The 25,712-nt window shown below is 47.2% G+C and overlaps 1 protein-coding gene across 11 annotated transcripts in view; it reads right to left on the bottom strand.

The window, feature by feature from the left end:
- The window catches only part of LOC119185246 (uncharacterized), a 312,525-nt gene that overhangs the window by 23,122 nt on the left and 263,691 nt on the right, over positions 1 to 25,712 (bottom strand). For 9 of the 11 annotated variants that reach the window (XM_075879550.1, XM_075879554.1, XM_075879549.1 and 6 more), the window contains one exon: positions 10,695 to 10,834. The exons of the other annotated variants lie outside the window; for them this stretch is intronic. In XM_075879550.1, coding sequence (XP_075735665.1) covers positions 10,715 to 10,834 — 120 coding nt within the window. In that variant the 3' untranslated portion in view covers positions 10,695 to 10,714. The remainder of the gene's footprint in view (positions 1 to 10,694; positions 10,835 to 25,712) is intronic. 11 annotated transcript variants of the gene reach the window in all.

Genomic DNA, 25,712 nt, shown 5'->3' on the forward strand with positions numbered 1-25,712 from the left:
TGGTTCAACAGCACAAAAGTGCACTTGGAACGAACGTCTCCGAGTTCCGCTGATCGGTTACAGCGAACAGAGTCGGCCCTCTGCCGACTTCCCGGGAAACCACTTTCGACGACAGATTAGGCATCGGCGAGGTGCCCATACATTCTTAATGTTAAATGCAGACCCTGCCTCGACGCCCCTCTAGTTTCCGCTCTCCCTGACCGCTTTTTGTTACCCACCCCTCCGTCCTTTGTCCCCCCCCCCCTCTCACTACTCTGAGCACCCCGCATCGCCAGACGAAGCCCATGTTTTCACACTGCCACCGATGTTTCGAAGACCGGTCATCCACCCTGTTTTTGATCGCTGGTACTGTCGTTGGCGTCGCCGGCCTGGACCAGACCATTTGCCAACATTGTCGACCACCGACTGTATCCGATCGTCTGCGTCTAGTGCACGCGCGTACACTACCCCATCGACTCTGATCTTTTGTGATTCATTTCGTGTTTAGGACTTGTTCTCACTCACTTCACACTCAACTCAGCATGCCCTCCGCACACGTTCGGAAGTGCGAAAATGGCTGTTAATTTGCGCGGAATAAATCATAAAATATCGAAGTTGGTGAGGCCACACAAACCCGCTGGCGCAAAAAACGATTTTTTCGACCATGGCCGCTGATTCTATGAATGCCGGCCACACTGATCCAGGCAGCCGTGCTTAGGCTTCTGCGCGCGCAGGTACACTTTCAAGTTTTTCTACGTGCGAGTTGCGCATTTCTCAGACCTTGCAAGCAAGCCAACCAACCTGCCTTTTTCCCGTGTGTTTTGGTTTTCAAGGTCGCCCTCCCGCCGCATCCTCCCCTCTTTTCACTCTATTGCAACTCCTTGCCATATTCTCGCAAATCTACTTTCCTCTCTTGATTCGCCCGTCTACACCGCTCCCCGTCTACACCGCTCGTCTACACCGCCCGTCTACACCGCTCGCCCGTCTACACCGCTGGTGTACACCGCTACACCCGTCTTCGCCCGTCTACACCGCTCCGCGACGCCAGCCACGCTGGCTCGAATTAGTTTTGTTTTCTGACTGAAAACGGGCCCAGAACTGTTGCACGCGTTCCGGCATGTGTGTCACGTGCGTGCGTCTTGCTTGCTCTTGGGGTGCGTGTACGGTCAGGATGGCAGACGGGAGGACTTGCGCACTTTTTCCTGCCGCTCAACAAAACGTCGAAAGTGTGAACGCTTGGCTTGAGCGTAATCCGCACGTTATGTGCCGTGTTGCGGAGCGCTTGCTCATAGCTGTTGACCACCTGGCAGCCAACTTGCCGCTTCTGGGGTCCCGGTATTCAGCTGTGGAAATGGTAAAAATTTCGTGAGCAGTGGTGACGGCTACATGTGCGCAAAACTGTTAGGACAGGAACACCAAATGCTTTGTAGATCGCTATCGTCTTCGAGTCGCCACGACTGCATTTTCATGCACTGCGTCTGAGGGCAAACGGTAGTGCCATTTTCAATCGGCGTGCGCTGTCTGCGCACATGCTTTCAAAGCTAAGTTGTTTTCAGCTATCTATGATCTCATATACTGCTGTGTGGCAGCGCGTCGTCAACTCCGACCTGAGGAGTGGGTGGGACATCTGTTGCGATGGTTTAATTACGGCCGATAATAATGCCGACACTGCAGAACTATGCACAAATGAGGGCGTTGTCAATGAAATACGTGGCGATAGCGATTTGGAGGAATGAGATGGCGAGAACGACGCAACTTTCGAGCCAGTGCTTCATGCAGCTTATGCCATGGGCCTCGGCGAACGGGCTTCCTGTCGTATTAAATGAACTCGAGACTGCCCTTATCGCTTCTGCTCTTCGAAACACGTGCATCAAGGATTTTGGGGGTGCTAATGTCGCAAGAGGAAGTTCGCTGATGATGGCATCCTACCACTGCCACCAGTTGTTAGGGTTGAAAGAGGAAGTTGCAGATGACGGCATCTCACCGCTGCCATCAGTTGTAAGGGATGGGGGACTACCCCGTCTCTTGTGGTAGCGTGGTGTAACCGGGTGGAGGAAATGAACGCTGACAAGAAGGGGATACGAAAAACAAACAGGTTTATGGCATTATTTACACGTATTTACAGCAAAGAAGGATTAGTGGTTTCACAAACCACGAGCTTGTGCGCTTTTCGCAACCGGCAGCATTTTCTGTAGTTCAACCACGTGGTTGAACCGTTACATGATTCAGAGCGACGTACAGCACTCTGCGGCGTAGTTTTAAGCCCTGTTGGACTCCTCCTCTCTGAGTGGAACACCAATCACACACACACAACAGGTGAAGGGGACGAGCCTGCACGGTCCACGGGAACGTCCAATATTGAGTCGTGAACAATGCACTACAAGGTGGCGCCAGCAGGGCTCTTCCTCGTCGTGTGTGTGCCGCTAGTCGAGAGGTCCCACGATCCTGAGAGCAAACATCAAAGGGTCTGCCGGTTTGTTCGCTTAACTAGCGGGGCGATTTGCGGCGGCCGCCACGGTCTTTTTCAAGGAAGATTGTCCTTTCTGGAACTGTTTACGATGTCGTGGCGACACGACGTCTCATCCTCCGGCCAATGCCCGGTGGTCTTAGGCAGCCGGCCGGTCGTCTACTTGATTGGGGATTAAAAGGAGCGCCGCTCTCCTGTCAGCTCTGGCGCCGGTCACAACAGCTTCCCCGTCGCCAGATGAATCACCGAGGTCATCAGGCACCACTGCTGCTTGAAGAAACGACGAAAGGGTCCGCATTTGAAAGTCGGGAACTCACCTTTGCTTGCCGCATTGTCTGGATAATTGCTCAAATCTTCGACAGCGTCTGGCAGACCGGGCGCCGAAGGAATTGAGAGCCTCCCCAGTAGATCGCCTCACGCAAAATGGCGTTTGCCCAGACGAATCGCCGGGCCAAACGTAACAGCTCGTCTGCCGCCCGGAAAATCTCGGCTGGCCAGCGCTCCCAACCACTGGGCACGAAGAGAATGGCTGGTGACAAGGACGATGGCCTGGCTTTGACCCTCCAGCTCCAACCCCCAAACCAGCTCACAATGATCGACAACAGCAAGGCTAACCACACAACACAATACCATGCTGCAGTCAAGTACATTGAACCCGCTTAAAACCCTCCAGGCTTCTCAAGAAACACAAACAAAGGAAAAACCTGTACGCTAAAATTTTGAGACAATTTGGTGCCGCCAAAGTTACAACAATCATCGATGTGGAGATGCTTACCAAAGATGGAACAAATTGCCGTGTGAAAAAAGCACACAAAGGCAAACACAAATTGGCCGCATATAACCATAATCCCATTTTTACAAAACTAGCTTTCTCCTACCACCCGCACTACTAAGTTTTAACTTACAATCAACTTCATGACTAATTTTATGAAACAAATCCAAATACAAAGATTTCACACGTATGCTGCCAGACCCTATACAAGGTAACTGGGCGCACTTCTCTAATCTCTCATGAAACTTAACGTAGTCGTGAGTGCCTACTTGTAGGACACCCTGACGCCAAAGAAAACTCACTCACAGCAGTTCAAACTGCGTCTTAAAATTCTTAGAAATGTATGTCTAGCCTCAAAGTTCGGTGAACGCAACGCTCTCACCTCAAGTGATCAAATGAGCCTTATAAGCAATCACTAAAACAAGAAAATGAAATTACCTTCACAAACTAGCACCCTTGTTAACTGAATGTAGCCACATGTCAGCCCCTGTCTTTAAAGAACGCACAGGACTTTGCTCTGTGCCCTAGCACGACATCATACTCTCATTCAAAAAACGCTAGCATACTAACACACTTAACCAAGGTAAATCCCTAAAACCAAGGCATTGCTAAATACGCATCTTAACGTAAATGTTCAGAAAGAACCAAACGAAATGAAAAATAACACTAGATTTCATGCACTTCCAGTGCACCTAACAAAACCTGCCCGAGTTTTGCGCTAAAAATCCTGTACCGAATGATTCTAAAACATGAGCATTTCGAAAATCGCATTTAGTTTTATTCAAAAACCTTCAATGAGAATGCTCATTTACTTTTTTAAAACAGTCGATAATCTCGCACTACACCAATGGGCACAAAGCATACAAGCTTCGGCTCCGCTCAATAATGATATCACGCTTTCAAAATTTGCGGGTCGAACAAAACTTCATGCACGACTAACGTGCTCTTATAAAAAGAAAAACTCATTGCACGCAGTCGGCTGACCAAGGTGGGTAACTGCTTCCGCATCCCGCTCAGCAACATAACTCGAAACTCTTACAAAGTTTACAAAAAAAGTATTGAAGTGAAAAACTAACTAAACAAATAAGCCAAGGAGATGACACAGGAATACTTTTTTAAAACCAAAATTAAGCAAGCCAGCATGCTTCTAAGAACATTCCTTTGTCCGACTCACCAGCTTACAGTTGTCCCTCACTTCAATCGCACTCGTGGCGGTCGTGGTCTTGGCGGATTTCGAGAACGCCCGAGTCCACAACGTGCACGTGCTCTCAGCTGACCGGCAGCGTTACGCCTCATTCGCGATTTTAGCAGACTTCTGTCAATCTGGCGGAAGGGACCCCAGCAATGCGTGGAAAAGAGTAGCCATGCCCTCTTTGGGCTGGCTCCCGTGGGGTGCTCAACTATTGTGGCCCTTCTTATAGCACATGTTCGACACTCTTGTCCGCGCAAAGCCTGAAATCTGCACCGCACATTCCGTCGCGAGGATGCACGCTGTAGACTACCATTTCGCCGCTTGTGCCTTACTGCACGACACAAAGACCTTGTTGTTGAACTGGCCGATGACCCACCCTTGTCCCGTTCGCCCGGCCGATTTCCGCCTTTTATATTCCTTAGTCGCTCCGCTTTCTTGCGGCAACGTTTGCGACCAAACTTTCCCCCAACACTAGGAAGTTCGCCTCGGGTTGCGTCATCGGCTGTTCTACAGCTCAACGGTGCTTCTGCACCACCTGCCACACCACTTTGGCAGTTCGATTTCCTAGCACTGTTGCCATGTCGGGCCGATTCACCTGTGTTAACTTTGTACTCACGCATCCAATTAACCTGGCACCTCCCATTTGATTTCATTTGCGAAGGACCCGCTGTTCCCTTTTCTTTCGTCCGGCAGTTCAGACGTATACAAATGAACTTTGAAAATTCCTAGTTCTGCTTGCTGCGCTAATAGGCTTCGAACCTTTCTCAACACGCGTAGAGCTGCTTGTCTCACTCGTGGCTCTCCGACGTCTTTTGCGTCTGCGCCGCTTTTTGCGACTCGTTTCGGAGCTTCCCGCTCGCATCTCAAACTCTCTCACCATCTCACAGCATTTGTCAGCTGTCTTGCCCGCGTAGTCTAAATAATTTTCTAAAGAAACATCTGTTTCACATTCTAGACTGGCGGACAGCGTAACACACTGAAAAACAATGCCGCTGTTTCTCACAGAAAAATCTCACTCGCATTCATGGGAGCTGTCTACAACCAACCGCACGCTTCTTATCATCTACTTTCGCTGCCTCTCCTGAGCTTTTTTCGGTGTTCTTGACTTCTTCAACCTCATTTGCAAGATCCACCGTCACGACAAACACAGTTGAGGTCTGTCCCAGCCTTTATACAGCTATCCTAGCTGTTTCGCTAGCATTAAACTGGCACAGCACCTCGTCGCATTCGCTCTGGCCTTCGTCGGCCTCTCTACGCAGCGCAGTATCTTTAGCAGCACTCAAATTTGGTCCTTCATCGAACCTGCTGCTGTTCTTAAACGTGCTAGCCTTATCTACGGCTATCAACTGCACCTCACTTATGTTTTTTCTCGCTCTTCTCTTGAGCTACACTTACAGATGGCTGAATTTTCCGTCTCATTGTCTCGATTTTCTGTTCCAATTGTTCGATCACCAAGTTGTGTGCTTGATCACGCTCTTTTCTATCCCTTTCATCTTTTTCTCTTTTCTGTTTTTCAAAAATCTCTACCACGTTTTTAATCTCCTCCTCACTGGATTTTTGGGAGATCAGCCTCACAATCGCTGTCCTGCCCATTCCTTCCTCTACTTCAATGCCCAGATGCTTACTCACAGCCAAAAGTTCATCTCTTAGCATTGCCTTCCACGACATGATTGCCGTTGTACATTGGACCTGCATCTCACATATAATTGGGTGATCCCTCTAACTCACAAATAGGTGATCCCTTAACGCACACACAATCTGGATTCTAATCAATTCACACTCACAAGATGAAGCCTGGAAAGTTATAGCAAAGACCAAGCACTCACCACAGCACAGCACCATGTCATGAAGTTCATCTCACCGCTGCCAACCAGTTGTTAAGGCTGAAAAAGGAAGTTGGCTGAAGGATACGAAAACAAACAGGTTTATGGCGTTATTTACACGTATTTACAGCAAAGAAGGGTTAGTGGTTTCACAAACCACGAGCGTGGTGGTTGAACCGTTACATGGTTCAGAGCGACGTCCAGCACTCTGCGGCGTCGTTTTAAGTTCTGTCGGGCTCCTCCTCTCCGAGTGGAACACCAATCACACACACACAACAGGTGAGGGGGACGAGCATGCACGGTCCACGGGAACGTCCAATATTGAGTCGTGAACACTGCACTGCAAGGTGGCGCCAGCAGAGCTCTTCCTCGTCGTGTGTGTGCCGCTAGTCGAGAGGTCCCACGATCCTGACAGCATACATCAAAGGGTCCGCCGATTTGTTCGCTTAACTAGCGGGGCGATTTGCGGCAGCCACCACGGTCTCTTCCAAGGAAGATGCTGTCTTTGTTGTCCTCTCTGGAACTGTTTATGATGTCGTGGCGACACGACGTCTCATCCTCCGGCCAATGCCCGGTGGTCATAGGCAGCTGGCCGGTCGTCCACTTTATTGGCGATTAAAAGGAGCGCCGCTCTCCTGTCAGCTCTGGCGCCGGTCACAACAGCTTCCCCGTCGCCAGATGAATCACCGAGGTCATCAGGCGCCGCTGCTGCTTGAAGGAACGACGAAAGGGTCCGCATTTGAAAGTCGGGGACTAGCCTTTGCTTGCCGCATTGTCTGGATAATTGCTCAAATCTTCGACAGCGTCTGGCAGACTAGGCGCCGAAGGGATTGAGAGCCTCCCCAGTAGACCGGCTTACGCACAATGGCGTCTGCCCAGACGAAGTTCCAGGCCAAACTTAACAGGGGCAAAAAAGATTGTGTTTTCACTCGCGATTCTTTAGAAGCTGAGTTTCATTTACTACGAACTCCAGGATAAAGCGAACGGATGCCACAACAGGCTCAGGTTTGTTTTGAGTGGGCGCGACTGTATATTTAGTGACTCGTGCAGCCGATTATATGTATTCCATAGAGTTCCATTGTACCGTCAAAAGCTGAATACGCATGCCGTTTACTCGATTACTAAACGGAGCTAGGGCAGTGTATCTTGAGATAAGGCATATCGTAGTTCCGTTTGTAGTACGGGCGCTCCTTTCTTTCTGTTCGTCGATCAATGTTATTAGGCTGATGTCCTCAGCTAATACGCTCGGCTGAGGACATGATCGTCCCGGAACGACCACTCCCGGGTTTCATGGTACCAAATATTAGGAACAAGGACCCGTGGTCATAGATCAATAACGCGACGTTTACTCCATCAGGGCTGCGGTTGTTTTCTTCTGCACATGGCTCGTACCCAAAGGAGAGGATTGGCCGATTATGAAGTGAATTTTCTCGTTATTTTCTGCATTGCTTCATTCCTAAAAAGCCAGTTATATATTCATGATTCAAAGTGTCAATTGCGAGTTTGAAAAAAAAGTAGTGAGCACACAATCCAGCGTAGAAATCGTTCAGTCGCAATGATTATTGCTGAACGGCGCTAAGCACCCCATTCTTACTTCCTTCTCTTTCTTCCCTCTGTCCGTTGAGCCTCCTCCCTAGCCCAGGCGCCACTTCTTTATTTTCAACAGTCACTATTATCAGCCTGACTCAGCCCATCTACGTTCACTGCAGGACAAAGGCTTCCCTCATGACCTACCAGTCAACTCAGTCCTGTGCTTGCTGCTTGCCACTTTTTACCTGCAAACATCCTAATCTCATCTGCCCACCTAACTTTCTGTCTCCCCCTAACCCGCTTGCCTTGTTTGGGAATCCAGCCAGTTATCCTTATTGACCAGCAGTTAGACAAACTTAGTTGCGCGTTCGCAACAGCTGTACGGATGCAGCCTGCTAGCCATTTTGATGCAATAGCCGTGAAGAGCTCGTTTCGCAGAAATTCCGGCATCAGCGTCTTTGGTTGTGAGCGCAAAATTATCATCTTAAATGTGACCAAAACACGAGAACAATGCAAATAAAATAAATTAATCATAAATAATCCTGGAGCAGTGTGGGGACCCAACCAGGGTTGTTTGGGTCCAAGGGGGGATCGATCGCGGGGCGTTTGCGTGGCAAGCGGATGTTCTACCACATGGCCACGCCACTGCTACTGAAAACAGTGAAAAGAACTTCCTCTCCTTAGAAATGCAGTCATAGTAGCTTTCATGCTTCAAAACCACATGCACTCTGTATACATGCTTCACAAAGTAGTATGAAATGTTACAGTAATAAGGCATGGTACAAGCGCCCATTGGCAACGGGCGTCAGAATATGTGATATCATGGTGGCTCTGTGGTTGAAAGCCAGTACCCCACTACGAAAGGCACACACGCTACTGCACCTATTCCATTAAGGCATTGTAGTGGGTGCATAGCGAATACGAAAAGGTTTTATGCATTAAGTGTTTGAAGTACGCACTAAGAACAGAATGTCGCTATCACGTTCAAATCCTAAAAGCGAAACTTTAGAGTCTCCTCATTTTTCAATAACAGGCCACATTCATATGACTGCTGCAGACGCGCAACTATCTCTGTCTAGTCCTGCCTACACGCTACATGCCCAGCCCATTTCAGCTGCTTCTTGATTTGACTATGATATCCTTAACCCCTGCTTTCTTCCCTGATCCACTCTGCTATCTTGTTTCTTAAGGTTACACCTATCATTTTCCTTTTCATCACTCGCTGTGCTATCCTAAATTTAAGCTGAGCCCTCTTTGTAAGCCTCCAGGTTTCTGTTCCATACGTAAGTACCAGCAAGAAGCAGCTTGTATTATACCTTCCTCTTGAGGGATAGTGGCAACCTACCAGTCATAAATTGATAGCACTTGCCAAATGTGCTCCACCGCATTCTTATTCTTCTAGTTACTTCAATCACGTGGTTCGGGTCTGCGGTCATTACCTGCCCTAAGTAGACGTAGTCTCTTACAACCTCAAGTGCACTGTTACCTATCTCGAAGCACTGTTCTCTGCCGAGGTTGTACATTACTTTTGTTTTTCGAAGACTAATTTTAAGACCTCACTTTCTTCTCTACTTGTATAATACAGAAATTGTGAGTTGCAATTCGTCCCCCGAGTAACTCAGCAAAGCAATGTCATCAGCGAAGCGAAGGTTACCAAGGTACTTTTCATTCACTCTTATTCCTAACTCTTCCCAATCTAGGCCTCTGAAAACCGTTTGTAAGCACGCAGGAAATAGCATTGGGGAGATTGTATCTCCTTGTATTATGCCTTTCTTGATTGATATTCTGTTGCTTTCTTGATTTTAATGATTGATATGAGGGGTTTAACGTCCCAAAACCACCTTATGATTATGAGAGACGGCGTAGTAGAGGGCTCCGGAAATTTCGACCACCTGGGGTTCTTTAACGTGCACCCAAATCTGAGCACACGGGTCTACAACATTTCCGCCTCCATCGGAAACGCAGCAGCCGCAGCCGAGATTCGAACCCGCGACCTGCGGGTCAGCAGCCGAGTACCTTAGCCACTAGACCACCGCGGTGGGGTTCTGTTGCTTTCTTTCTTTATGGAGCACTATGGTGGCAGTTAATCCTCTGTATGTTTCTTTCAGGATGTTTACATATGCTTTGTCGACGCCCTTATTCTACATATGCTTTGTCGACGCCCTTATTCCCCAGTGTTGACTGCTGATATTTCAACTGAATTAAATGCCTTCTCGTAATCTATGAAGGTTATGTATAGTGGTTGGCTGTGTTCTGATCATTTCTCTATTACCTGATTGATAGTAAGAAAGTGGTCATTGATGAGTAGCCTGTTCAAAATCCTCCTTGTTCATTTGGTTGATTTAATTTTAATGTTATCTTAATTCTGTTAGCGATTACCTTTGTAAATAGCTTGTATACAGCAGAGAGCAAGCTGATCGGCCTGTAATTTTTCAAGTCCCTGTCATCTCCTTTCTTATGTATTAAGATAATGTTAGCATTAACTTAAGATTCTGGTACACTCGCAATCAGAAGACACTTCCTAAACCGGGTGGCTAGTTTGTCCAACACAATCTGGCCTCAGTCTTTCAGCAGATCTTATGTTACTCGATCCTCACCGGCAGCTTTGCCTTTTTGCACTCCCCCAAGGCTTTTCTGATTTCTGTCATTACTGATGGAATGTCATCTGAGTTTCTGCTAGTTCTTACATTATGGCCTTGGTTGTCACACCTACGGTAAAGATCTATGTAAAACTCGTCTTCTATTTTAACTATATATCCTATCCATATTGGTAGTTACTTTGCCTTCCTTGTCCCTTAGTGCATACATCTGTTTATCGCCTATCCCAAGTTTCCCCTTCACCACTTTCACGCTTCTTCCGTTCTTTAGAGTGTGTTCAATTCTTTCATTGTTATGCCTTCTTGCATGAGATACCTTACGCCTATTAATTACCTTTGAAAGGTCTGCCAGTTCTATTTTGTCTGTGTTTTATTGCCAGATGGGTCATATCGGTCGGGTGGGCGGCGTGTTCTTGTGCTGCGTCGTACCGGCATATCGTCGGTGGTGTCAAGTAGACGGCCATGTCTGGAAGCCTGCAACCATAGGTCAGCAAAATAAATAAAGCCCACTCTAACTCAATATATTTTTCACTTTGGACTCACTCGAATGCAGACCCACAAGAATTTTGTAAGAGCACTCACTCAAAACTCAGCGGGACTCACCGAAATTTTGCTCAAGCAGACTCACTCAAATTCAGACTCACCAAAATACAAATCAGTCGGAATCAGTCGACTCATGAAAATATAATAACATATAGCTCAGCCAAACTCAGACTCGCCGAAATATTCCTGAAGCGGACTAGCTAAAACCCACAAACTCCCCAAACTTTTTCTAAACCAGAATTACTCGAACTAAAATCAATATGCAATCTGGCCCAGCTCGAACAATAAATGTCGAAGCAGCACTATCAGAAAGCTTATGCAGAATACGACCGTGGCGGAACCACTCATTTCAGGGTATGGGGGGGGGGCATTTGATTTAACACCGGAGAAGACAGAGGGGGTCGTCACTTTTTTTTCCATTTTTACCAGCACAAACATCCTTATCACAGCATAAATACTGTTGATGAGTGCTCACAGTCGTCCCACACGTATGTTTTAATCGATGATAGGAGGTGGACGCCAAGTACTGGATGAGCATGTGTCATCACTCGAGCACCCCCCCCCTCAGGATCCGCGACTGCAGTAGGACATGTCTCGATGTCTTGGGCACACAAGGGCAAGGAAACCTTGATAATATATTTATCATATATTTCATAGCTTTCAACCGAAAGAAGAATTATTTCCTGTGCATCTCAATTCATCTCAAGTAAAACACCTCAAGCATCTGATATCTGCATGTAAAGTATTTTACCTTTATACGCAATTTTCTCAATATTGAGAATGTTTTCATTAAAGACGAGACTGGGTCTAGGGACCTGCAAAGTAAATTAGGTTTTCATTCCTTATACACTTCTCATGCGATGGCATACACACTACTTATTATTAGTGGGTGAGTACATAGGTGCGTTTTTGACAGACCTAACTAAACAAAGTCGTTTCTTACACTTTGCCATTTCAAGGCCTGATCATGCTACTTCTTGTTAACGAAAAAAAAACTTCATAATGTTATGATGCTGTTTTGAAAATGTTCAGGAAACTGCTAATTGGTCTTGTGGTCCTCATTGACCACCCATTGACGACGAGAAAAAGATAATATTATGAGGAGGCTATTTTTTGGAGCATCGCGCTCACCATTCTTGACACATTGTAGAAACATGACCTCATTGGTTGCACGGCTATGCCACTCTACCGTTTCACATCATGCCTTCCTAGGTACACCACGGTTGATTTGAATTTGAACTGGGTGCCCGTGTGTTTTATTGCTGCTTACAGATATGAGCCCCGAGGGATCCCAATATGTTGCAAAACCTAACCAATCCAAATTTGCTAGAGATGCAAAACAACGATACAGCAGCATTTCTGAGAACATGAGAATTCGGACACTGCGCTGGAGCTCTTGGCCAAGATGTAAAAGATGCTCATGGTGTCGTGACAGAACAGTAAGCATATACAAATTACTAATTATTTACAATTTTCACTGTATTGCCTCTACACTGTAAATAAACGTGCTTTTAGGCATAAATAGTAGCACACGCATTTATTGTCATATATTTTGACTTAAGCTGCTCACTCCTCACATGAAGGCACGTCAAGTGCATCTTCTTTTTCGCCAAAAGAATTGGCTGATCCCACGTACCTTCGGAATTGATGTTATACGAAGCATGCAGAGGGAACGTCATCGTGTTGTAACTTTTTCATGAACCGACACGTTATGAAATCAAATTACACATATGTACCAATGTTGTATGCACAGACATATGTTGAACAGTTCCAGATATTTGTATAACCAGTTGTTTGCACTTGCCCAGTGATGATGTCAACAGGAACGTGAGTATCAGCAACACGAAATGCGATAAGCTGATATGAAGCGCTGGTGCTCGTGAGGATATTAGCCCTGGACATAGCTACATAAATCAACTTAGTGGATTGCACCGAACTACAATTGACGTTAACATGACGTGCCGGCTGTATCATAAAAATACATATGTAATGTTTATAAAATTTGATAGCTTTCACTGCAAGCCTAACTGACGTTTCACGAACATTGAGGACCTATTTAAAAAGTAGTTCCGAGACCCGACGTGACTCTGGTAGAATATTTGATTGCCAAGCAGGATGCTGGGGTTCGATTCCTGCTGGGACGCTGGCATTTATTCTTTGCATTCGTTAGGGCAACACTGCCAATGTCTGCTTTTCATTTATGCCCACGCTTTTAAATTACCCTTTTGTGTTCTTGCCAATCATGGGCTAAGTATCAATCACCTGTGGCACATACCAGCATACCAGTATTTATACCAGTGGCCCATGCCTGTCCATGGGTATGTGCCACTGTTTGGCAGAAAGTGTTTGACGAAGTGCGCGGCGAGATAGTGATCTTATTCATGTTTCCATCAGCGCATCATAATCGTATATATTGCTACATAATCATATAGTGCTACTTTAGCAGTAAGAAACGCTCCACCCTTTTTAATAAAAGGCATGATGAAATAAAAGAGGGTAGGGAAGGAGGAGTTGCGTTGCTAGAGCAGCAACTGTGAACTTGAAGGGTGCAGTCAAAATCGCTGGCGTGCATCGTACTTCAGCTGGCACCACCACGACCAGACTGTGCGAAAAGAGCTATTCTCTATGGAGCAGCCATATCCAGTTATGCACCGAGCCTTGAACCACAAGGCGGCAACATCATCGTAACGCTATTTCGGAGGTTGGTTTGTACGAGCTATTCGTGCATCAGCGTGTGAGAGGTGTTCCAGAGGTCTCTAGTCATCCTAGTTGACGTACAGATCTTGAACACAGCACTTGCACCAAGTGCTTTGCGCGTAAGGCGGGTGAGCGGACCTTCAAAATGGTGACCCCGACAGTAGCACTTCTAGTGGATGACATCAAGCCTTACTTCTTCAAACAATACAATTTGTGGGTATTGCATGCAATCTCTGCTAAGAGCTTAAGCAAAACTAACATAGGGTGTTGTTGTACGAAGTAAGGCGAGGAGCTTTTTTGGACGTGATCTCGCATCATTCAACAAAACGCTGGTTAAAGGGAATGTGGCCAGTCCAGATACCAAGCAGATTTCATGTGGTCCATTCTCTAAAGCGCGAAGTAAATGTTCAGAGCAAAGGAAGTTTGTGAACAAACTCATGATGCCTCTTAAAATAGTTTGCGCCAGCGACTACGCCCTTCAAGCGACGCTGCCTCACCCCCCTCTCCCGCTTCGAAGCAATGAATTTGATAACTTTTTTTTTAACTATGCATCAACCATTGACCCTGTAAAGCAAAGGGTGAATGTGCAACATGACGTAGCCGCTACACAGCAAGGCCACTGACAGTAGGACATATCAGGACAATCAGCGATAAGCCTGCTACACAGAGCTGTGCATATTAAAACAGAATCGCGGCTGCTCAAACCTGAAAACATGCGTTATTGACATGACATATTTAAAAAAGCAAGCCGAAAATTCAAATTGGTGCCCTAGCATTTATAAGCACAAAAAGGCAGGGCATTTACCAAAACAGCGATTACAAACGCCGATGTGCTGGTGAAAAAAATTACAAAAAAGCACTTCTGAATGGAGATTCATGAATAACGTATATTTAAAGAAAAGTGTCAATTCCACCAGTTGCATGGATTTCTATGAATGCAAAGCACAAAAAATCTGATATTGTTCCTAATATAATCAATCCTGAATATATTTAACTTCAATATATCAAATTATTGGCTATATTGAAGAGTTGGAAAATCCCCTTGAATTTCCCATGCAAAAACATGGGACCGGTGCACCCGTATATCGACTTCTTGCACAGCGGGGCAACTTCGACATTGAACGCTGCACCGTGCCGAAGTCTGGAAAGTGCATTTTTCTTAGCAAATATATTGACAGATTTTCGGCCATGTTGTAACAAATTCCGATCCCTTTTTTACATGGAGGTGACGAAAAGGCGGTGTTATTTCATCGCGCTGATCGGGTTCGTTACACGGCACCTACGAGTGCATCGGTAAGCTTGATACCCAATCTGCTAATCTTATCGCGCTGGCATAGTGCTTTTCAAAAAGGCCGTATTGCCGAAGACACCAAAATGAGAATGTGAAGTGACTCGGCGATCTTGCTGCCTTGTTCGAATTTCCTTTCTTGTTTGTTAGAACACATTGGCATGCGAGCCTGAAAAGCAAGGCTTTCCAAATGTGCAACCTTGTGACGTATTTTCGATAATTTTGGTTTTAAAACGCGTGTCTCGGAGGCTATGCTTTTTCTAGCTTTTCGCATCAAAGCAGCGGCTGCTAGTTACAAGGCAACAAGTGACATCGACATCTCCAACCTGTCGGCTGTGAGAACTCGGCATTGTCCCACTGGCTTTTGTGCTTTGTAGATTTGTGTACTTCTCGCCTCGTTCCTTGTAAGTCCTCATTTGGGAGTTGAACAGAACATCAACCCACACGTAGCGATAAAAATTATGACTGGCGCTTTAATGTGACATGAAGGAAAGCACCGTCGTACACTTCCCTTGTGGGCCAGATGACGACTTGGGTGCGTCATGACTGCTGGCAATACCGTATATACTCGTGTAAGGGCCGCCCTCGTGTAAGGGCCGCACCCCAACTTTGAAAGCGGATATTTCGAAAAAAAAAAAACAAAAGTTCAAAATGTCCCGCCAGAAAAGTGTAGTTAGTTCATTTACAGCCAGATGGCGCTGCACGCTTTTCCGCTTTTATTCTACTTCCGCCGACGCGCCGACCACGCTGTTGACAGCGCGCCGCCATATTTGCCTTGTGCGGCCTCTTTGTTGGCATCGTTCCTAGCATCGTGTCGATACGTTGGCAGCGCGACTTCAGATCGGTGTCGTCGGTGTCACTTTGTTGGTTGTAGTGAACCCTGCAGAAGCCAGCGCACGTGACGGACGATGGGCCGGCATCTGAGATCATTCACTGCAGCATTTAAGCTGCAAGTGATTGACTATGCCGAGGAGCACGGGAAGCGGGAAGCTGGACGAAAGTACGACGTCGATGAGAAGCGCGTGCGTTACTGGATGAATCAGAAAGATGCCCTCGCCGCTACTAACAGGAGCCGAAAGGCGTTTCGCGGGAAAAAGTGCAAGTACCCGCAACTCGAAAGCGAGCTCGTCAACTACGTCGTCGACACACGAAGGGACGGCTACGCCGTATCGACTGACATGATACGCGTCAAAGCCCTCAGCATCGCTCGCCACATGGAAATACCCCCGGCACAATTCAAGGCAAGTCGGGGCTGGGCTACGCGGTTTATGAACCGTAACCAGCTTTCTATTCGGCGCCGAACGACGATTTGCCAAAAACTGCCGCGCGAGTACGAAGACCACGTCATTAAGTTTCATCGCTTCGTGAATGCTCTCAGGAGGGAGCATGAATACGACCTGTCCCAAATTGGGAATGCGGACCAGACACCTGTGTGGTTCGATGCACCGGAAAGCACCACAGTGGATTTAAAAGGTGCGAAAAGTGTGTCTGTGCGCACGACTGGTGCAGAACGCCAAAGGTGCACTGTGATGTTGTGCATCACGGCAGACGGCAGGAGGCTTCCGCCGTACGTCGTATTTAAAAGGAAGACTCTCCCAAAAGAGAAGTTCCCTCAGGGAATCGTCGTACGTGCGCAAGAGAAGGGCTGGATGTCCGAGGAACTGGTCGTTGACTGGATTAAGACCGTCTGGGCAAACAGACCTGGAGGGCTGTTACAACGGAAAGCCCTCCTTGTTTTGGACAGCTTTAGGGGCCACTTGACCGACCGCGTCAAGAACCGAGTTGCCGCAACTCGTACGGACTTGGCCGTCATTCCCGGTGGCCTGACGAGTGTGCTGCAGCCGCTCGACGTATGCGTCAACAGACCATTCAAAGTGGAATTTCGCCGATGTTACTCTGAATGGATGGCTGGAGGCGTCCACGAGAAGACCCCCTACAGGACGGCTGAAGCGGGCGTCGCTCCAACAGGTGTGTGAATGGATTTTGAATGCGTGGCGTGCCATGTCAGTAGAAGTAGTTGCTAAAAGCTTCAAGGTAACGGGAATTTCGAACTCCATGAACGGCACCGAAGATGACCGTCTCTGGGAAGACGCGGACGCCGAGGCGAGCTCCTCCGAGAACGAGGACAGCGAAATGGAATCCGAATAAAAACATTTCTGGCATGTCATTTGTGACTCTTGCACTCTGCTACTGTTGCATAAACAGTACAGACCTTTGGCCTGTACTGCCTGTACTAAATCGGCCTGATTCGTGTAAGGGCCGCACCTAGCAAAATTTTCGAAAAAAAAGTGCGGCCCTTACACGAGTATATACGGTAGCGTACAGCGTTTCAATGAATAGCGTTTCCGGGTACCCTCTCGGATAGTGAGCGCCTTCATCGGATCAGTGCAGATGACAACGTAGCTGTTTCTAATTGCATTGATTCTGAGATCATGGCTGCCGTTGCCTGTGCCACAGAAGTGTACCTTCACTGCCGCCACAAGCCAACCTTTTGTCACGCTTCAAAGCTTGCATCGGCATTCTGCGGCAATGTTGTAGCTGAATGAGCTGAATTCGCTAGTTTGAAAAGCTTCACTGATATTGAAGATGACTGGAACTTGACGGCACGCAAGGAGCAAGACAAGTTTACGGACTACATCTATGCAAAATAAAGTGTGGCAACTTGAAGTTCACACCATGTTCTTCATTATACTGTCAGCGAATCGTTGTGTTGGCACTTGTAACGACTTCAAAGGCCTGAAAAGCTTTATTTAGGCCTTATATATGCATACCCTGTATGTCAAATTATCGATATATTGAACTCTTTCACCATCTCCTTCGAGTTCGATACATCCGGGCTCGACTGTATATCTATGGTGTTCCCAGATTTCCTTCCGCTATGTCCAGAAATAGACGTGACAGGCATTCTGACATACACGTGCAGTATAGAAAGTTGCTTTATTATATACATGCAGTACAACTCTTGAAACGAGCTATCAGCAGTGTTTCTGCCAATGAACGACGTCCACCAATGAATCGCCCACACACTTACACGCTACCGATTGGCCTTCCCGTCACAAGCCTATGCGGAGCGTGCATTTTGCCGTTGAGCTGACTGAAGATTGGCCACACGTGAGCATGGCTTACTGATGTGGCATCGCCCTTTCTCTCTATGGTGGGAGAAGTGAGCTTCGCGACCTCTCTATAGCGAGAGGGTGCAACGCCACGTCTACAAGCCACGCACTGACTCGCTGTAATGGGTACATGTGGTCAGGCCTTCAAACAATAGAAGCTGCGTCATCACTGAGCATAAAAACACGAATTACTTGGGGTGCACGCGCAACCACTGTTTATTCAGCGGAATAATTTTGATATGAGTTCACTTCATCTCTTTGACTAGTTTTCTACACTATCTAAAGAAGGAAGGTGTTGAGGTTCGGAATGGGTGCCCCTCAATCACTCGAGTGCTCGGTGGCAGCGCGAACAAAAAGGTGAATTTCACTGAAGAGACGCCTTATTGCAGCCTCAGGCGTCTGCCCGAGTTCAAGCCCGAACCTTTGTTCTCTTTTTCACATTCAAATACCACCTTTTCAACTCTCAGTTGAACAAAGGGTCTCCACACGAGCCAAACACACGTGTGGATTCGCACCGCCACAACCAATTGCAAAAACACTTTCATTACAGGCACTGCATTGGTGAAAACCCCGTTACGAAAATCAACACGAGAGGGGATATTTTCTCAGCATGTCACACTCTCTCCCATGTCAGGCCGTGCTGACGTCCATCGGTAGCCGTTCTCACGCTCGAGCTCCGTCAGCTCTCCCATTAAACGTTGCTTCGTGGAGCCTCTCCAAGAGTGGTGAGTACACCAGCAGGCCATGTGAACTGTCCAGGTGTGTATGCCACAGCAAGGCACCCCGCCATCCTAACAACACTCGGTAATGATGTATAGCGGGGGGAGGATAAGCTCGTCTGCATGCCACAACCATGCTTTGGTCAGCCCAGTGATCGCGTCTCTGCGGCATTCTCGATGGCACACGTGCATTCCAACAATGACGACTTAAACTCAAGACGACCGCGCTTGATTTGATTCTAGGAAGATGCACTTCTGGTTAAGCTTTCCCCTTTTTTGTCCTAAACTGGGGCAACTTTGACGGCTCTGCCCGTGAACCCTGTGAACGAAGGAGTCTCCTTTCTTTTCCGTGTGCACGGGTCTTCCGCGTTCGCCTTCGCGGAACGGATTGGCGTTGTTAGTTATCGGGTCGAGAACTCCCTCCACACTCTGCAGCAGCTGCATTAGTTGTGCCACACACAACATGCTGCTAATGAGTGCCTCATACTAACTCCTCCCCCCTCAAGAGTGTTACTAGACACTCGTTGTCCATTATTGATATGTGGGGTTTAACGTCCCAAAACCACCATATGATTATAAGAGACACTGTAGTGGAGGGCTCCGGAAGTTTAGACCACCTGGGGTTCTTTAACGTGCACCCAAATCTGAGCACACGGGCGGGCCTACAACATTTCCGCCTCCATCGGAAATGCAGCAGCCGCAGCCGAGATTCGATCCGGCGACCTGCGGGTCAGCAGCCGAGTACCTTAGCCACTAGACCACCGCGGCGGGGCCATTCGTTGTCCAGTAATACGATACAAAAACAAAAACAAAAGAATTCTTAAAAAATGAACTCGCCCTCGGTGTGCGCACATGCATGAACCAATTTTCACTTCAATCTCAACAGGGGAACATTCGTGTCCTACTGCAAAGTAGACACACATACATATTGCAAAAAATGGTTCTCCGAAAAAAAAAAAAAACACTCACGTAATGCACAACATGAAGAACGCACACTGAATGTAGTCCACAGCGCCAGCAAGTTCGCATTAGCTTGAAACAGGACACACGCACCGTGCATAGTCCTACGGCTATTGTCTTTTAAATTCACTACACCACATCGTCATTGTCCCAACACGTGAGACCCACTCCATGCGCCCTCCAGGCCCACATAACACACTCGAAGAAAGCGGCAGACCCAGCACTATAGGTATATCTTAGTCTCAACTGATTGCACCAAAAAAAATTAACAAACTCACAAACGCTACCCTATTTCATCTACAAAACTATTCCTACAGAACACATATAATACACCTGAAACCAGTTCTACTACTTAGAAGCAAGCTCGTATTTCAACAACCACAACAATCAAACAAAATTTCTAGTAAAGCGAACAAAACAACTTCACATCATGCCGGAACTATTAGTCTCTTCGACCCACTTAATATCACGCATAACACAAACGTGCAATGCAAAATTGCACGGTCATTCAATTCACAGCAACTACTTCTGAGGTTACATAAAAACAACATAACAAAAAAACGCAACAATATGAGGTAGCCAAAACTACTCAGTCAAAATCACTGAATCCCATGATCATCTGAGGCACGAAAGAGCATCAGCAGCCTCGTTCAGCACGCCTTAAGTATAAACAATTTTTGTTCGATATTCACCTCATTCACCTGTGAACGCTTCCCTTTGCGACTGGCTCACTCTTACTAAAAACTGCGACTGATCGTTCACACTCACCTAACCTTTGGAAGCGGCAACCTTCAATTGCCCTGTCCGATACGTCCGTAGCCAAAACAAAAGGCTTTACAGGGGTTGGTTGCTGTGAACTCAGAAAACAATGCGAAGGCGTCGAAAACTCAATCAAACGCTACCTATGCCTTTACGTTTCACGGCAGAGTGTTCGACACTTTCAAACCACAGTTACCGATAAATAACTTACATTTATCTAAAAGCCTTTCACGACGTTACCACCTGTGGGTAACACGCCATACATAAGCACTAAAAAAACAAAAACTAGTTACAAAAATAACCTCTTGCCGTGGCGATACGTAAAAAACTGTTTCAAAACATAAAATAAACAACTCGGAACAAAATTACCTTCAACGAATTCAGTGGTTACATCCCAAAGAGCTTACGGCTTTACTTCACGCTTGAGCTGCGCACGCTATGGTCCTGTTCTGAGGACTTTCCAGTTGGAACTGGGAATACACAAGACGTAGAACCTTCTCGTTCCCCCGCTGAACCTCCAATGCTATCCGCATTTTAACGTGCTTTCTCTTTTTGTTTTCTGAGAGGCTACCACCGCAAGAGTTGCCGTGCTGTAACACTTCGTCTTGGTGCGACTCTGGCACCGCTGACTAGCGGGACTGTTTCCTGTCCAATTTCTCCCTAGGTTACAGTAATCGTCTATCACTTACTTTGACGTGCCACCCTTCTCTCTCCTGGCACCGCACACCGGCAAGTGGCTCTTCCCGTTCCTTCTCTCTATCGAGATTTCCATCAAATGAACCAAGCCGCACGCTGTCCACTTGAAATGCGCCTGCTGTACAAGTGATGCGAACTTAGTCGGCTGTGGCTCTCTTGCTTGGCCGTCCTGTTTTTACACTGTGCGCTGCACAGCATTATTGCTAAGGCTAGAACCTCGTGGCATATGCTCCCATTCCCTCATCGGTAAATACTGCTCGGGAATAATATTCTCTCTCACACAGCTGATCTCTCTCGCATTACCCTCCTTTAGATAATTCAGTGGCTTTTGCCGGTGACGATGAAGACTTGTGTAATCTGCTGCAGTAAGCAATACTGACACACTTGTATTCATCTGATCGGTTACTGCGCAACGCAATTTCCCCGGCTGAGCAACGCTTCCTGATACCGTGACATCCGCACCTGAGTCAATGCGTGCAACATATGGCTTGCTTTCCACGAGAACCTCAATCTGCTGATCCCTCATTAGTGAGTTTTTCATAACCGCAGAGTGTCGCGACGGTGTGGCTCGGCTATCAAATAATCGTTTATTTTGGGAAGCCATGCATATAATTTCGGCTGTATTAGTAGCAGTCCCACGTGAGAACTCGCAATCTCTCTGAAGGGGCCCCGTTTTTTGCAGTGAAAACACGCTCCTGAATTCGGGTTAAAGCTTGCACCCGCAAAGTGATTGGCTTGCACCCTGTAAGCCTGATTCCTTGCCGCAGTATCACGGTAAATGCCCTGCTTGTCACTGTCAAGGTTTTCTTCAAAATTGGCGGCCAATTCCGCAATAACCTTGGACTTCAACCAGCCCTTTACTTCTCGCTCAGTAACCACAGAGCGGACATCAGTCGGCATTATTTGCTTCAGCCTGTCAGCTATCAGTAATTCCTGAAAACTTTCAAACAACTCCACTTCTCTACTTCTAAGGTAGTATGTGAAGAGGGTCTCCTAACGCGCCGTCACTTGGCTCCACGATTCATCTGCCCCTCCTTGGATGTCCAGAAACATTCGCCGGTACACGCTCGGAGTCATCGTCAGCTCCTTTAGCACCCTCAATTTTAAATCCGAGTATGGCATTAACTCAGCTTCTGCTTGATTTGCAACGAACGTGCGCATCTTGTCACGTAAGAATGGCAGCAAAATCGTACCCTGAATTTCCTCGGGTAGGCTCAATGCCGCAAACGAAGCATCCACATGTTTGAACCGAGCGGGAATCATAGGTTCATTAGTAGACATTGATGCTAGCACTGCTTTTTGCTCTTTCGCGTACCGTGCAATACTGCTTGGCTGGTTCCGGTTTTCTGGCACCTATGATAAATTATGCGACGACCTCATCTTCTCTGGCTCAAGCTTGAGCTTTAGCGCTTATATCTCGAGCACCAACTCACGGGTGCGATGCGATCTATTCACACTGTCACCTTCCATCACATCTCCATCTAAATCCGCCATCTCCTCTCCCACAGTGTGCCTGAACACAAGTGTATGCAGTAAAAAAAAATTGGGGGGCCCCGAGAGAGCACAAAGCAGGCCTCACCTTACGATGCATCGCAAGTCGCCTGATGACCACTTTGGTTGGAACTGCGTGTGTCTCCTCGCCAACGTAGGTTGCCACGAACTCTTCTGGTGCTCCTGGTGCTCGAGTGGACGACCCCTGTTTTTGTCTGAGGTCAGCCGCGAAGACTGTCCCCGACACTCTGCTCTTGTTTACTGACGAGCTGCGCTCTTGCGCCGCTCAACTCCTTGCTCCAAAGTTGATCAGCAGGCTCATGCTGAATTCCAGTGCTGCTTCTCGCAGTGCGCCAACAGTTCCCAAAGCAGCGGGCGTCTTGCTGCTTCTCGCAGCGCACCAGCCGGTCCCAAAAGCGGTGAGCATCTTGTCAGTCTCGGAGTTGAGCGTCTTCCTCGCAGTGAAATCTTCACTCGAGGTTGACTGTGCCAGTTAATTTTCTTCTCCTCGACTAGCTTCTACACAAGCTAAGGAAGATGGTGTCGAGGTTCGGAATGGGTGCCACTCGATGACTCGAGTCTTCGGTGACAGCGCGAAGTAAGAGCTGTAGTCTGGTGAAGATACGCTTTATTGCAGCTTCAGGCGTCTGCCCGGGCTCATGCCCGAACCTCTGCCCTGTATTTCACATTCAAATACCCTATTTTCAAAGCTCGGTTGAACAAAGGGTCTCCCCATTAGACAATCACACGTGCGGGCTCGCACCGCCACAACCAATCACAAAAACACTTTCATAATAGGCACTGCGTTGTTAAAAACCACGTTAAGAAATATAACACGAGAGGCGATAAGTTAGCAGCGTGTCACACTCTCTCCCATGTCAAGCCGTCCTGCCTCCGTCGGCTGACCTCTGTCGGTAGCCGTTTTCACGCTCGAGCTCCGTCAGCTCTTATTAAAGTTTGCTTTGTAGAAGCCTCTTTAAAGGGACACTAAATGCAACTATTAAGTCGACGTTGACTGTTGAAATAGCGGTCCAGAAACCTCGTAGTGTTACTTTGGTGCCACGGAAGGGCCTATTTTAAAATAAAATCCGGTTTTGGTGGCCCGCATCGGGTTAGCGCTTCAAGTTACCCACCTAAAGAAGCAGACCGACTGGAAATGGTCCGGACCGACTCACGTCCTTTTTGCCATGCACAACCTTTCCCGGCTTTACTGCGCTAGTAGCGGCAGACCGAAAGCAGCAGGAGCCACAGCAGCAACAATGGCCATTGATCAATTTCCGGCCATTGGCTTCGAGACCACAGATGTTTTTTGTTTCACCTGTGCCCGCTAGATGGCACTACCTGTCTCATGTAACCAGTTGAAAATAAATTTTTTGAACTACTCGCGCCATTCCCCATAGGAACGTCCGGCAGTTCTTTTTCCATGAATCAAACAGAAACGCACAAGCGCCCTCTTATTGCATTTCTTGATGCACGGAATGCTCTTTATTTAGTACAGTTAGATCAATTACTCGTGATTAATTGTAGGCGATCCGTCTGACGTTATAGGGATAATTTTGAAAATAAATGTCCTACTACTGCGCTTGTGTTCTTGTGCATTTATCTTAATTTTTCGGTAAGTAGGGCACTGCTCTTGATAATATTGTCATTTTGGAGGTTGTCATACATTGAGTTTTCGCTCTGACGCAAATTGTTATTTCACTTTAGTGTCCCTTTAAGAGCGGTGAGTACACCTTATGAACCTGCGCGCTGACCAGGTGTGCATGCGACACCGAGTCCCTCCCCCCCCCCATCTTAACAACACTCGGTAATGACATATAGCTGGGTTAGAATAAGCTCGTCTGCGCGCCACAACCATGTTTCGATCAGCCCAATGGTCGCGCCCCTGTGGCATTCTCGATGGCACACGTGCATGCTAACAATAGCTTAAACTCAGACGACCGCACTTGATGTGGTTCTTGCAAGACGCACTTCCGGTTAAGCTTCCCCCTTTTTTCGTCCTAAATTGGAACGACTGACGGCTCTGCCCGTGAACCGTGTGAACAAATGAGTTTCCTTTCTTTTCCGTGCGCGGGTCTTCTGCGTTCGTCTTCATGGAACCGATCGGCGTCGTTACTTAAAGAGTCGAGAACTCACTCCGCGCTCTGCCGCAGCCGCATTAGTTGCGCCACACACAACACGCGACTAATCAGTGCCTGATACTAACTGTACGTGATTGTGATTTTGGCGACCCCAAGAACAATGTGCACATGTTTTGACATGTTTTGCTTATGCGCCGGCAAGGCTGATGCCGGTGATGGACACCCCGAAGCTGAGATTTTGGCGTAATTTTCGTTCATATTATCAGGATGGCACGGTAAATCTGATTTGGCGCACTTTGGTGCAGAAGTGGAATCACTGTTTTGAGGGGTTCTTTATTGTGCACATCAATCTAAGTACAGTAAAACCTTGTTAATTTGAAGTCACTGGGGCCGTGAGAAAGCTTCAATGAGTAAGTTTTCAAATTACTGCAAGACACAAAATGTGAGATGCAAGAAACTGGAATGTTTTGAAGTAATCAAAACAGGTCGTTTGCTGTACCAGCTAATTTACGACTTGAAGGGTTGTTTTTCAGAGGTTCCTGGAAAAAACGTCCCCGAAGGAAGTGTCCCTGGAACATACGTCCCCTGAATAAACACCCGTGGAAAAAATTTCCCAGGTAAAAATGTCCCTGGTAGAAATGTCCCTATTTGCGTTGTTGGATAACATGTCCCCACACAGACATTATTGAACATTGTGCTTTTCAGTCGCCAGTTGTTTATTTTAAAAAAAAATTGAAAAATGTGCGCAAGGATTGTATTTTACTGCAAGTTTACTGACGAAACAGTAGAGTGACATACCAACTGTCCTAACTAATGTGTATAAGTGTAACGTCCGATGCAATATCATGTACAATGCGCATGTCAGAATAATGTTATTTAGCTATGCACCCGCCTGAAAATGCATAAGGGGTTGGCCGTTGAGCACCCATGCATTTCATCTAGAGGCAACAGTTTGGTCGCACTAGCACTATGAAGGCAAGAGTATGCCTTCGGGAGCTTATTCGA

Source organism: Rhipicephalus microplus, chromosome X, assembly GCF_043290135.1.
Source record: "Rhipicephalus microplus isolate Deutch F79 chromosome X, USDA_Rmic, whole genome shotgun sequence".
Taxonomy (NCBI): domain Eukaryota; kingdom Metazoa; phylum Arthropoda; class Arachnida; order Ixodida; family Ixodidae; genus Rhipicephalus; species Rhipicephalus microplus.